Genomic DNA, 15,336 nt, shown 5'->3' on the forward strand with positions numbered 1-15,336 from the left:
TTGCATTCTCCATTGTTATAGGGAAAGAGAGCATATGAGCAGGATCTGGAAAAGATGCAGAGGCAGGGAAAGGTTCTGGAATGAAATAAGTAACTGAAATATCAGGGTGGTAAGAGTGGGATATTGGTAGGTTCAGGGAATAGGTCTAAATGGTTACTCAGGGCCAGTAACAGAAGATAACACAGATTTGGGAAGGCCAACAGGATATAGGTAACAGGCTAATAGATCCAGACCAGGCAGAGGTAACAAACTCAGGAATGGTTTGGTTTATTAAAAAGGGAAGGTAAGAAAGGGAATTTGGATAACCTTATCTAATATCCACTATCTAATCCTCCCCAACAGATCTATACTTGTTCCCTCATGGGAAGCCTTCAGAGAGATTGAACTACACTGTCTACCTATCTACCTGAAGTCCCAGTTCCTTATATAAATAAACTCCTCTAACCCATAATCCCCACCTTGGATGGTAACAGAGGTATTGAGGTTGGAAGCTAAACAGGACAGGGCACATGGAGAGGTTCTCATGGACAGCTGTCTCAGATGGTTCAAGAAGCTCTTTAGGTGTATCAGTTTTAGTCAGCAGGAAACAGGATAACCAGGTACAGGCAGGATGGGATGATATAGGAGGAGGAAAGCCACAGGAGAAAAGCCAATCTTACTAGGTCCACCCCAGGAGACAAGACAAGACTCGAGGCTTAACTGACTGTTAGAAATAGCCCTGTCACTTCTGCAGAATTCCAGAACCTTTCCCTGCCTCTGCATCTTTTCCAGATCTTGCTCATATGCTCTCTTTCCTTATAACACTGTATTAGCAGTCCTACAAGACAGCACCAGATGTTCTGGGCTGGGCCTGACTCAGAGGTCATTCAAAGACTATCTCCCAGCATTTAACTGACACATAGTAGATGTTTAATAAATATTAGTTGACTGGCTGAAGTTCAGGGTAGTTCACTCTGTAGTTTTGACTCAACTATTGTTGAAATGGACTGGAAAGGAAGGACTCATTAGGGTCTAGAGTGAAGACATATCTCACTACTCCTAATAAGTAATTAGAATGTCATCCTTAAGGGCTTCGAGATGGGAGTTCCTGGGTGAAAATCTAGCCTTAGACACTTCCTAGCTCTGGGATCCTGGGCAAGTCACTTAATTCTTAATTGCCTAGTTCTTACTGCACTTCTGCCTTGGAACTGATCCTCGGTATTGATTCTAAAACAAAGTGAGGATTTTTTAAATGTCATACTCAAATCCCCAAAAGGCTAAACAGGAAGAAAACTTGGCTAGCTGAAACCTGTAGGCTTAACTCTTTCCTTCTTAAATTCAGTTAAGTTTCCCTCTTAAGTCCAGTGCTCCTAAGTAGACTCTGTATCCATGTCCCTGCATCAGCTTGTCACCTGTCTCTAGAAATGTTCTTCACACATCCATTCTACCTTGTCAATTAAAGCATCTGAAATACTTTACGGATAGCTGAGGCAGTAGTAGCTACATACTGGCATCTTGTTCTTCCCTTTTCTTACCTCTCTATTCACTTTAGTCTCTGTTCCCTAGAGTTTTCCTTCTTTCCTATCTATCAAATGAGCATTCTATTTATTTTTTTGTTATTGTTGTTGATGGGAAGGATTTGAGTGATAAACATTGAAAGAGAATATACACTTTAGAATTTTATATCCCATCATTTTGTGAATCCTTTGATACTATGGTTAGTGTCTTTTGAAAAATCTTTGTGTGTTTTTGATTTACTCTTGCCTCTTTTAAAAAAAATTTTATTCTTATTTTTATTTTATTTTTAATTTTATATAATTCATTGATTTAGAATATTTTCCCATGGTTACATGATTCATGTTCTTTCCCTCCCCTTCTATCTCCCTCCCTCCCCTAACCAACAAGTAATTGTTGGTTTTACATGTATCATTGATCAAGACCTATTTCCATATTGTTAATATTTGCATTAGGGTGATTGCTGAGAGTCTACATCCCCAATCATGTCCCCATCAACCTATGTGATCAAGCAGTTGTTTTTCCTTCTGTGTTTCTACTCCCACAGTTCTTTCTCTGGATATGGATAGCATTCTTTCTCATAAGTTCCTCAGAAATGTCCTGGATCATTGCATTGTTGCTAGTAGAGAAATCTGTTACATTTGATTGTACCACAGTGTATCCGTCTCTGTGTTTATAGTTCTCTTGGTTCTGCTCCTTTCACTCTGCATTAATTTCTGGAAGTCCTTTCAGTTCACATGGAATTTTTCCAGTTCATTGTTCCTTTGAGCACAATAGTATTCCATCACCAACAGATACCACAATTTGTTCAGCCATTCCCCAATCAAAGGGCATCCCCTCATTTTCTAATTTTTTGCTACTACAAAGAGCCTTGCCTGTTTTTTCAACTGCTATGTAACCCTCTAGGCTGGGCCTTCTTACCCAATACACCTCTACTATTGCAATTGCTTTGTGGATGCTCTCAGTATTTTTAGCCTCTTGAACCTCAGGTCTAATCTGTTCCCTGCTGCTGTTTCTAAAACATTGCTTTCATGTTATTACTCCTTTGTTTAGAAAACTTTCTCTAGTTGTCTCTAATAGGTATGTGACAAATCATAATAATATTAACATTAATAATAGCTAGCATTCACATAGTAGTTTAAGGTTTAAAAAGTAATATTCATGTTATCTTCTTTGATCTTTACAACAACTCTGTAAGGTAGGTGCTGTTATTATCCTCATTTATAGATGAGGAACCTGAGGCAGGCAGAAGTTAATTGACTTGCTCTGGGTCATAGAGCTAGTAAGTATTGGAGGCCAAATTCAAATTTGAGTCTTTCTGACTCCAAGCCCAGGACTCAGGACTATATTACCTAACTTCCATTTTACCAATGAAAGTGAAAGCAGAACCCTTAGCCCAACTCACTTATTGAAGTAGGTTTTTTGAAAGCTATTGCATAGTTAGTTGAGTCACAAAGTGATGAGGAAGGGTTTTGGAATGCGACAGCGATTCTTTGTTCCTCTTAAATCTGTGACGTATCTCATCTCCACACTGATGAAGGGCAAGACAGTTTCATAACATGGACTTGGTTTCTGTTCTTTGTATAGCTAACTCTTTGTTTAATTAATGAAGTCTTCCTTTTGCAATAGCCTTGGAAGTTTTAGGGGCACAAACTAACCAGGTTGTTCTAGATTAGGGTTCTAGATTTTTATCATATATTCAGCAACATGCCTGGTAGTGTGGCTGATCATGACTTTCTCTGGAAAGATTTTGCAGGTGGTTATTCTCTTAGAATGAGAAACTCATACAAGAACTTAAGGATGTGGCAATCAGACTCCACCCCACCCCCACCCCAAAAAAGCCAGCAAAACACCCCAACAACTTATATTTTAAATTTTATAACTAAGAGGTTATAATGGACTTTACAGAGAAACTATTAAACATTTAACTGTTTAATAAGCAAACTGGCAAGTTATATTCTCTAATCCTGTTTTTGCTTGAAATATCCTTTACCGGGGGTTTGTATGTTTAACTTTATCATTCATTATGTCAGTCAAGAAGCATTTAAGTACTTATAATGTGCCAGGTGCTAAGTGTTAGGGTTACAAAGAAGGACAAAGACAGTCTCTGTCTTCAAGGAGCTCACAAATTCCAATGGAGGTGACAACAAGCACACAGTTTATATATATAAAGATAGAGGGATATATATATACATACATGCTACACATGTATATAATATATATATAAATATATATATATATAAATCTATAAAATGGAACTTGGCAATGACTTAAACATTATTTCCCCTTCCCCCTTACCAAAGTATGAGGAGACAGAAAGAAAAGCATCAGAATGTGGTCTCTCAGAAGTACATCCAGTTGTAGGGGAGTAATAAACAGTATTAAAATCTATTGGAAGGTCAAGAGTTTTTTAAAAAAGGTCATCTCCGGTTTTGGAAATGGGAGATTATTTATGGTCAAGAAAAATTTTCATAAAGTGAGTGGAGGCAGAAGCTCCCTTGCCAAGAGTTGAGGAGAAAATGGAAGCATGGGGGTTTTGGCAGTTTTTCCGACTGTTTTCTGTGAAGAGGAGAGAGTAGCTAAGCTTGAATAAGAAAGGTCACTGAATAAGAAAAGTCAATGAATAAGAAAGGTCAATGGGAAGTTTTGGCATCATGGAAATAGTAGCTTATTTTAAGCAAATTCAAAGGAGCCATCAGATATAAGTTAAGTGAGAGAGAAAAGGGATAACAGTTTTATGACTTTTATTTCAACAAAATATTTCTGTAAAATGTGGCCTGGAACTGAACATTTACATTTATGAAGATCACATTCAGTCTTGAGTACTTTTTATTAGCTCATCTCCACTGAGGATTTCCCCAAAGAATGTCAGCATTTCACTTACACTTGGGTTTTTTTTTTTTTTTTGGTTTTTTTTTTTAAAGAAAAGGGTCCTTAACTCCTGCAAGTACTCAAGCAAATAAAACATCAAATATGGAAGGAATTTTATTTAATTTAACAGGAAATGCAAAGAACTTAATCATGCATAATTACATAAACAGTAAAACAGCTCTGTCTTCTAGTGTCTCACTTCTCCTAGACCACATTGTTCACAATTTCCAGTGAAGGGATTGATTTCCCCTATTTTTCCCTTCTTTCAGCCTCAGGATTATTGAAATTTCAGAGTTAGAAAGGATCAAATAACCATTCAGTGCAACTCACACCTGAACAAGAATCCCCTCTATGATATACCCGACCAAGTGGTCAATCTAGCTTTTGCTTCAGAACTTCTAATAAGGGGAATCCACTTCATTCCAAATTGTAATCTTCTCTACATTTAGATAATTATAATCTTTAAGAAATGTTTCTTTTTATCAAACCTAAATACATCTCTTCAAAATTTACCAATTGGTCCTGGTTCTGCCTTCTGAGACCAAGCAGGATAAGGCTAATAATTCCTTTTCCAGTACTTGGGGGTAGCTATTGTGACCCTTCTGAGTTTTCTCCAGATTGAACTAACCTAGTTCCTTCAGCCAGACATCATATAGCATGAACTCAAGGCCCTCCACAGTTCTAATCACCCTCTTTAGGTAATCTTCAGCTTACCAATGGCCTTCCCAAAATATGGGGTCCACATTGAAATATAGTATCTATCTCGATCAGGACCATCACCACCTCATTATTGGATGCTCTGTCTCTCTTGAGGTAGCCTTCTTGGTGAGCTTATCATATTGTTGTCTTTTGTTGAATTTGTGGTCTACTAAACCTCATACTGCTTTTTCAAATCTTCCTTGCCTTAGGAGTGTGCCTTACAGTAGAATGCCCTCTTCAGGGAGTCACGGCCTTCCTGGATCTGTTCCTTAATTCCTAGTGGGTAGATCTACATTTGATCCTCTGGTAATTTCTCTGAAGGAAGTGGTCATTCTCCTTCCCCTGTCTCTCTGTAACTTTTTAAAGGCCTGACTTAAGGGCCCCCTCTAGCTTATTTATACCCTCAATAAGTTGTTAACTTAGTAATCCTCGTGACTGCTGAAACTATAGCAGTGAATTTCATCATCTACCAGAATCACGGACTTATGAATGTGTTAGATGGAGGAAGAAGAGGACTCGGAACTCTGTGAGAGCCAGCAAGCCTTCATTTTTACAAAGATGAATACAGAATTCCTGCTGTTTGAGAAAGCACCTTCCTGCTGTATGATGGAGTTGCTTTTGCACTGTGTAGCAGGAGGGTTTTGATGTACAAATACCAAATCATTTAACCCAGCAGTCTTATTAGTAAGGCACTGTTTGAATATCAAATAAAGGACATCAGGGCTAACTGTCATAGTTGGTTTTTGGATTTTGAAGGGAAAGTGAATTATGCATAATTTTATAAAAAGTTACTTTAAGAGAAAAATTGGTGGTTTTTTTTGTTTGTTTTTAAATCCAAATTGACTAAGTGGTTAAGGGTATTCATGGGAGTATAAGTGTTCCCCTGATTTAGCTTTCCTGGAGAGGATCCTCAAGAACAAACATGTGGTAACTTTGCCCATTTCTTTGAAGAAAAGGATAAATGGTAAGGGTTGGAGATCTTCCCAAGCCTTCTAACTAATATTTTAAAAATTATTAGAACAGGGAAATAAATTTTCCAGCATTTATGAGAAGCATGACCTTGATATCTGTAGACTTTGTCTCATTATTAACTTTATATTCCTTTATTCCAGACCTAGTTTTTTCATACAGCCTCTACCTTCAGATGCTCCTAATAAAGAGGCAGCTTATTGATAAAAGATCTCTTTAAGACATTTAAAGACAATTAGTATTTATTAAGTTTATTTGCTGTATTTTATCTCTTCTTTCAGATATACCTAAAGTAAGAAAGGGGATTTGTTAGGGCAGCAGGTATTGGGAGGAAAATTTCCTTTTCATTTTTCTAATCAGTCTTTTGGTGTGACTCCTGCTTGGTATACTGAGTACCCTGGCTTTCTACTTTTGTTGATGAGTGATTGAGTTTCAACTACAAAATTTCATTGTTCCATTTTTTCCTGATGATGTATGTTGAGGCTGTTAGATGATGTTAGATGTTTTAATTTAAAAGAAAAAAAAAACTCAGATCACCAAAATTTGCCACAAAATGGCTATTCTGCCTATTGGGATAATTGGAGAATGAGCATTTAAATACAGAGTCAAGAATTGTAGGTATTTTTTTTTAAATTAATTCCAAAGGGATTTGTAATTTTTTTTAAGTTAAAAGACAAATATGCACAAAATTTGTGATAGTGGTTAATATCAGGAATAAATTTGTTTTCAGTCTTACAGCTTTTTTAATAAGTGGTATAGAAGACCTGGGTTTGTTGCGTCTTATCACATATGCTTTTACCATTCACCAGAACACAGAATATTGCAGATTAGTGACAACATGAAAGACCATTTTAGAGGCCTTTTCCTGGTTCCATGAGATATTTCAGACTGATTCCCTGGCTTTCCCCCTTCTCTTTCTGAAGACGGTACTTTTGCTCATATCCTATTTATTGCTTCTTTTTGTCCTTTTTTCCTCTCTTGACCATCTTGGTCACCCTGTTCTCCTTGATGTCCTCTCCTCTGGGGTTTAGTGACAGTGCTCTCTGGTTTGCCTATCTTTCCAAACTAGTCTTCATTCTCCTTTGCTGGATCCTTAACCACATCATGTCCACTAACCATGGGTATCTCCCAAAGATCTGCTGTTGGTCCCATTTTCTTCTCCATCTTTACCCTCCTTGATAATCTCATCATGGCTTCAGTTAATCATTTCTATGTAGATAATTCCCTTAGAGTTCTGCTTTTTGTTCTCTTATCAGTTTACATAAGTCTTCCCATGTGGGTTTGAATCCTTCATATTCATTGTTCCCTAACAGTGTAGTAATATTCCATTATATTTATGTACTCCATCTAATTTATTCATCCATTTTCCTGTCAGTGGATATCCACTATATTTTCAATTTTTCGTTACCACAAAAAGTGCCTAAGGGAATATTTTGTTATATATATCGTACCTTCCTTTCCATACTTTGTCCTTGGGATATATGATTAGTAATAGTATTTCTGGGTAAACTACTAGGTCTATATCCCAAAGAGATAAAAAAAAAATTGGAAAGGACCTGCTTAATTAAAAATATTTATAACTGCTCTTTTTATGGTACAAAGAATTGGAAATTGATGGGATGTCCCTCAATTGGGGATTGGCTGAACAAATTGTGGTATATGATGGGGATGGAATACTATTGTGCTATAAGGAGTGATGAACAGGATGATTTCAGAAAGATTTGGAAAGACCTACATGGATTGATGCAAAGTGAAATAAGCAGAACCAGGAAAGCATTTTACATAGTAATAGCAATATCGTGAAGTGATCGACTGTGATTGACTTAGTTACCCTCAGCAATACAATGATCCAGGACAATTCTGAGGGATTTATGACAAAGAAGAATGCTATCCATCTCCAGAGAAAGAGCCATTGGAGTCAGAATACAGACGAAAGTATGATTTTTCAATTATTTATTTGGGGTTTTGGTTTTATAAGGTTTCTCATAAAAATGAAAAATATGGAAATATGGTTTCCATGATAATACATGTATAACTCAGATTGAATAGCTTGCCAGCACTAGGGCAGGGGGTGAGGAGGGGGAGGGAAGGGAGGGAGGGAGCTAAGTTTATTCATATAACTTAGGAATACTTTTGTGGAAATTTTTTATTACATGTAACTGGCAAAAAAAAAAAGTATTGCTGGGTCAAATGTTATAAAGAATTCAGTGACTTCTTACATCATTATCTATGTTATTTTCCATAATGACTCCTTCATTTCTCTGGTTACAATTCCACGATCATTGCCCTGGTGTTCCTCTCCTCCCCAAACCCATCTAAAATTGACTATTCTATTTCATCATTTTTGTCTTTAGCACTTTGAAATGGGATATAATACTTTCTACTTCTGTGACCTTAGACAGGTCACTTAACTTACCTGGTCCTTTTTCTTCATCTGTAGAATGAGCACATTTAACGATGCTATGAAATTTGAATATCTGAATGGCATGTCAGGCATCTGTGTGGATTCATCTTTTGCAGGTGTCTCTGCCTGTGACTGAAAAGGAATTGAGAAGGAAAGATGTTGGAAGATTTATAAGTGATGCCACTAGGTGGCACCATGAGTTAAGCCATGGGGTTAATAGAGAATCAAAGGAAAGATTGTTTTGGGGAATGAACACTATGAGCTTATTTTTTAGACATGGGAGATTTGGGAAGGCGTGTAGAGAAAGTGCATGGGGGTCATGGTGTGCTCCTGTGTCTTAAACTGACCTTTTTAGACTTTGTTATCTTTTCTTTAGCCCTTCAAAACTCTTCCAAATTGACCTACCCTACTGTGTTTTACCTGATGACTAAATCCATTATTGCCCTTTGGGTTTACTTAAATTTCTGTAACTTGACTTTTGACATTCTCCTCTAGTCATCTTGCTTTTTTACCTTGAGAACTTTGCTATGTGTCCAATATCAAATTTAATTTTTTCTAAAATCATTCCTATTTCTAATAGCTCCTAATGTAGCTGCTTTGTTCTTGCATTCAGTGAGAACTGGTAACTTCCAGGCTGAATTGAAGCAATTTTAAGAGTGGGTCGGCTGAATGAATCATATTAGGGCACAGTAGCCAAAGGATCATACTGGCCTAACCCTTCAGCAAAATATTTAGTAAGAAAAACAGGACCCAGAGATTGTAATAGGGAGAATCTTGAGTGCAAAATTCCTGTATTTGAGAGCCTTGAAGAGACTTGGAGAGAAGAACAGGAACTATCATATGCTGCTTACTCATTGCTCTTGAATTACTATGCTATTAAAAAAGGTAGGGCAGGGTGCAGCTAGGTAACATGGTGAGTAGAGTGCCGGGCCTGGAGTCAGGAGGACCCGAGTTCAAATTGGGCCTCAGACACTTCCTAGCTGTGTGACATTGAGCAAGTTACTTAACTCAAATTGCCTAGCCCTTGCTGCTCCTCTCTTAGAATTAATATTAAGACAATAAGGTTAAGATTTTTAAAAATAAATAAAATAAAGAATTACTGTGCTATCTTTTCCCTAATCTTTGGGTTGAATAAAATGACCAGGAGATAAGAGTCAGGAGTTGAATATGATATGTAATTACTGACAATGTCTTAACTTTATTTCAGGGCTTGATGTTAACTCTGATCCTGTCCCCAAAGTTAAACCAGGGTCAAAGCCCTTTTAAGATGTCCCCCATCTACAGTTACTGAACTCAGTTCCACACTTTTTTCAAGCTTAACTCAAAACCTACTTCATTCCCACGAATTAATCAGATCTTGATTCTTTTTTCCCTTCTGAAGTGTCGTATAATTTATAATTAGTGCACACAAATATGAATGGTGTATTTGGTATATTATTACCTTGTATTGTTTTCCAGACTGTAAGTTTTTCAATCATAGGACCTGTATTATCTCTTTATTTTTTTCACAAGGATATATTATAGCATTGAGTACAACAGGCCATGAGTGCTTAATGAGTGAATTGACGTGACTGGACCAAAAGCCAGGATTGTGGGCACCACTAATTGTTTCAGCTCCAGAGTGATGATGTCCAGTACATGTCATTGATGTGCCTTTCTCCTTTGTTTTTTTTTTTTTTTTTTTTTTTTTTGTGTGTGTGTGTGTATGTAATTTTCAAGTTTTTATTATAATAGCTGACAATACAGCAATCTAACTTTGACAAAGAGCTTTATTATCTACGTTATTATTTTGATCCTCACAACAAATGGGTGAGGTTAGGTACCCATCTTCGAGATGAAGAAGAGGTTTTAAAGGGGTTATTTGATTTGCCCAGAGTCACGGAGCCAGGAAGTATCTGAGGTACCCTTAAAACCAGGTCTTGCTGATTCAAAGTTCATACTCTCCACTAAGCCACACTTCCCCTAACGTGTACAGGATTGATTATAAGGACAGGAAGGAAACTTGGATAGCCTCCAACCCCTTCATTTGATAGGTAAGACACCGGATCCCAGAAAGAAGTAAAACTTGCTTAAGGAAACATAGGTAGTAAGTTCCAGAGCGGTTTTTGGTTTCACACTGTGTCCAGATGTTTCAGTGACTTTCCTTGGTCTATCTTACTTCGCTGATGTTATCATTAGAAGCTTCCTCCAAGCTAATTGAATTTTTCCTATTTCATAAGAACAAGAGATGTGACTTAATTTCAGTTTTCCGTCGATGTTACATTTGTTTTAGTGATACTTCAAAAGCAGTGGACTTGGAATCAGGAAGATAAATTCAAATCCCCTCTCAAACATTAGTTATATGATTCTTGGATTAGTCATTTCAACTTCAGCCTCAGTTGCCTCATCTGTAAAATGGAGATAATAATAATAGCACTTACCTCGAAGGATTGTTGTAGGGATCAACTAAGAGAACATCTGCAAAATGTTTTGCAAACCTTAAGGTGCTAAACACTAATTATTATTGTTACTACTTGAAGTAAAGTGATTCCTGCCCGTTTTTCTGGTAGTTCTCCGGGGAGGCATGAATATCAGATATATAGGAGATAAAGCAAAGCCATACTTGAAAAATGCTATTTCTAAGACTAGTGGTTTAGAAACCTTTCCTTGCAATTTGTTGTCAAGAGTTGTCCTTCTGAGGAGGCAGAAGGATTTGTAGCAGCAAGAGAGAGAGACCTCTATTAAGGAGAATAAACACTGCAAAGCTTATTCATGTCTATCTCTTCCTCATTCCCCAGAGTCTGAATGGCGTTTGGCTGAACAAGGAACGCCTCGAACCTTTAAAGGCCTATCCTATCAAGGAGGGAGACCGAATCCAGCTTGGAGTTCCACTAGAAAATAAGGAGAATGCAGAATATGAATATGAAGTAATAGAAGAAGACTGGGAAAAGATTCACCTATGTCTTGCCCTGAGGAATGATAGGCCAGTAGTTAGGTGCTCAAGAACCAAAAGGAAATGTAGTTTAGAGGAATCGGATAGCCCTGGAGCAGAGGGCTCATCAGACTCCAGAGCCAAAGTTATTAAAGTGACCCATGACTATGAGCAGTCAGGAAAGTCCTGTGGAAGAGCCGAAATGGCCAAACACACCCCTAAAAACATGGACCGAAAATTGGCTTTCCCTGGACCAAGTGGGGAGAGAGTAGCAGAGGATGACCTTCCTGTTTCAGAAAAAGCAACAGTTCTATGGAATAAGGAGCACAAAGGCCCAAGCTTATCACAGTCCCAGAACAGCTTGGACATGCTTAAGAAGACAATGGCCAGGATTCTCAAGCTGAAGGTGAAAGTTCAAGAGAAGCAGGTGGCTGTTCTGAGTGTGAAGCAGCAGAGCCACAAGGGGGCTCAGAAGGAGATTGTGAAGATGGAGGAGGAGCTCCAGGAGTTACAAGATCAGCTATTTACAGAGCAGGTCCAGCAGCAGCAGAGAGTGGAGCAGCTGGAGAAAAATTTCGAGGAGAAGGAGCAACACTTAGAGGTACAGAGTGTAGAAAATTAATGACAGTTAATTAAAGGCGTATACCTTTTGTGCCTTTCCCTTCCAGAGACATAGTGTCCTCAGTTGATTCATATTGTTAGACATAGAAGCTGAGCACTAGCTACAAGATGTGTGGAACCTTGGAGCAGAGACTAGGAAGCTATGGTTGAGAATTAAGGGGAATTCTGTATAAGGCAAAACTCAGAGGTGGGACCAGAATTAGAGTATCAGGCCAGGTAAGTGGCAGGCACAATCCAGAAACCCAGAGACAACTAGTTGGTACAGTGGATAGAGTGATGGGCCTAAAATCAGAAAAACCTGAATTCAGATCCTGCCTTAGGCTGTTACCATGGGCAAATCACTTAACTTGATTACCCCAGTTCCCTCAACTGTAAAATAGGGATAATAACAGCACTTATTTCAAAGGGTTATTGTGAGGATCAAATGAGATATTTATAAAGCTCTTAGCACATTGCCTGGCACATAGTAGGTACTATATAAATGCTTATTTCCTCCTTCTTCCCTACCCTCCTCACCTAGGATCAGAACTTGTAGATCTAGAGGGAACTAAACTAGAATTGGGATTCAAGGCAAGCCTCATAGGCAAAACAAGGTTGATTTGAAGTAAAGTAAACCAGTAAATCAATATATCAGAATACCACAGTAAATTGTCTGTTAGGCTAGTAGTATTTTTTTGGCTCTTTATTTTTCAAAATGTTTGATGACTTGTTTTTTACATCATTGTAATTTTCCCAATATGGCACCATTGACTCCTCCAGTGTAACAGAGGAAAAACTCTTAAAAGAAAACGAATCAATAAATTGACTAAAACTGAAAGCATATGTAACATTCCTTACCTTTTCTCATCCCTAACCTTTCTGCCATTTGTTCTCTGAGAAGGATTGCTCATTATAATAATAATTCACTATTGGATTCTTTAAACTTTGATTATTGCAGTCTTCTGATTTTATTTTCTTTGCTTTGTGTTAGCTTATAGAAGTCTTCCCATGTTTCTTTGCATTTTTCATCATTTCTTACAGTGCAGTAGTATATTTATATGTCACAGTTTGTGCAACATTCTTCTATCATTGGGCACATAATTCTAGTGTTTTGCTTTTGCAAAAAATCAATCTTTGGAATATATGGAACTTTGCCTTCATCTTTGTCATCTTTAGGTTTCATATAAACAATAATAGTATAGAATTTTAGCGATATTTTTCCTACTTCCAAATTGTTTTCCAAAAGGGTTAGACCAATTTAGAACTCCTGCAACAGTGTATTACAGTGCTTTGTCTTTCTACAGCCCTTCTAGTAATAACCATTCCTATTTTTAAATTATTTTTCCTAATTTTGATGAATAAGAAGTAAAACTCAAAGTTGTTATAATATACATTTCTCTTAAAAGTGATTTGGAGTATGTGCTCCAAACATGGTTGTTGTTAGCATCCATATTTTTTTTTCCATTTAATAATTTTTCTTTTTTAGAAAAGTTAACATGGTTACATGATTCATGCTCTTACTTTCCCCCTTCACCCCCGACTCCCCCATAGCCGATGTGCATTTCCACTGGTTTTAACATGTGTCATTGATTAAGATCTATTTCCAAATTGTTGATAGTTGCATTGGAGTGTTAGTTTTGAGTCTATCTCCCCAAAGCATCCATATTTTTATAAAATCTGAATGATGTTCACCTGGAAGACAAATTTAAGTTAGCAGGCTATCTCTTACCCTTATTAGAACAAACCCTTAGAATTAAACTTTGTGTGCCAGACCTTAGTAAGAGTTTAGCTGTAGAGGATTGAGTTAAAGTTCTGCTGGGTTTTATTATCCTTTTCCTCCCTGTCTTGAACATCCAGCAACAAAGGGATCTAGTCGTCCACAACTCAGATATTTGGAGTGCACTTGGGTGGGCTGAGGCACTCTTCTGAAAATCTTGAATTTGAAAGACATGCTGGTTTAGTTGTGTCATGGCTATGGTCCAAGGCAGAACTGCATCCATGTCTATCTCCTATACCTAGTTAAGTCAAGACAGTGAGAATTTATTAAGCATCAGCTATGTGCCAGACACTCTGCTAAGCTCCGGGGAAACAGAGAAAGACAAAACCAATCCCTGTTCTCCAGGACCTCATAGTCTAATGGAGGAGACAGCATGCAAACCACCAAATCCAAACAAGTATATATATATGTGATAGACTGGTGATAATCTCAGTGGTATTAAGATGGATCACAAAAGACTTCTATTGAAAGTGAGATTTTAGCTGAGATCTAAAGGAGACTCTAAGGCCAAGATGAAAGGAAAGAATTCCAGGCATGTGATACAGTCATTGAAAAGGTACAGAGGGGCAGACACTTCCTAGTTGTGTGACTCTGGCCAGACAAGTCCCTTAACCCCTGGTGGCCTAGCCCTTACTGCTCTTCTGCCTTGGAACCAATTCTTAGTAGCTATTTTAAGACAGAAGGTAAGGGTTTAAAAAAAGAAAGAAAGAAAAGAAAAGGCGAGTTGGGAGATGGAGGATAGTTTTCCAGGAATAGCCAGGAAGCCATTTGGATTGTAGAGTATGTGGAGAAGAATAAGGTGTAAGAAGACTGGAAAGGTAAGAAGGGGCAAGTTTATATATAAAGGGCTTCAAGAGCCAGAGGATTTTCTGTATAATCCTGGGAATATTAGGAGGAGCAGCTTGGAAAGTGGAGGCAACTGTGGCAGGAAAGAGGGTAGTTTTAATATTGTCATGCTGGCAAGATCACTTGGATATCTAAGTGGAGGATGGACTGCAGTTTGCCGTGCTTAAGGCAAGAAGGCCAACTAGAAGGGTAGTATATTTATTTGTACAGGGATAAAGTCCACTAGGGTGTTGGTGGTGTCAGAGGAGACAAGGGGATGTACACCTGAGTCCTGTCTATAAAATTAGAATCAGCAAGACTTGGCAACTCATTGACTGGATATGGAAAGTGAGAGAGGAGTAGAGGGTGATCTGGATTGTAAGTCTGGGTGAAGGGGTGGATGGTGGTTCCTCATAATAGTAGTAGGAAAGTGAGGAAGAAGGAAGTGTTTGGGGAGGGTAAAGAGATATTCAGTTTTGGACATACTGAGTTTAAGATAACTTTGAAACATGCAGAGTTCAAGATATCTATTAGGCCTTTAGACATGGAACTGAAGGTCAAAAAACAGATTAGAGCTAGAAAAATAGATCTGGGGATTATCAGCATAAAGATGATAATTAAATCTATGGGAGCAGATGAGATCAACAAGTAAATTAGTATTGAAGTAAAAGAGTGGGGGCCCAGGACAGAGAATTGTGGGGACACCCATGGTTAGTGTGCATGATATGGATAAACAGCCAGCAAAGGAGACTGAGGAGTGATCAGACAATGTGGGATGAGAACCAG

At 37.9% G+C, this 15,336-nt stretch overlaps 1 protein-coding gene across 2 annotated transcripts in view; it reads left to right on the top strand.

Moving 5' to 3' along the window:
• The window catches only part of RNF8 (ring finger protein 8), a 90,669-nt gene that overhangs the window by 25,764 nt on the left and 49,569 nt on the right, over positions 1–15,336 (top strand). For both annotated transcript variants that reach the window (XM_044674368.1, XM_044674367.1), the window contains exon 3: positions 11,215–11,949. In XM_044674368.1, coding sequence (XP_044530303.1) covers positions 11,215–11,949 — 735 coding nt within the window. The remainder of the gene's footprint in view (positions 1–11,214; positions 11,950–15,336) is intronic.

The sequence above is a fragment of the Gracilinanus agilis genome, chromosome 4 (assembly GCF_016433145.1).
Source record: "Gracilinanus agilis isolate LMUSP501 chromosome 4, AgileGrace, whole genome shotgun sequence".
NCBI lineage: Eukaryota > Metazoa > Chordata > Mammalia > Didelphimorphia > Didelphidae > Gracilinanus > Gracilinanus agilis.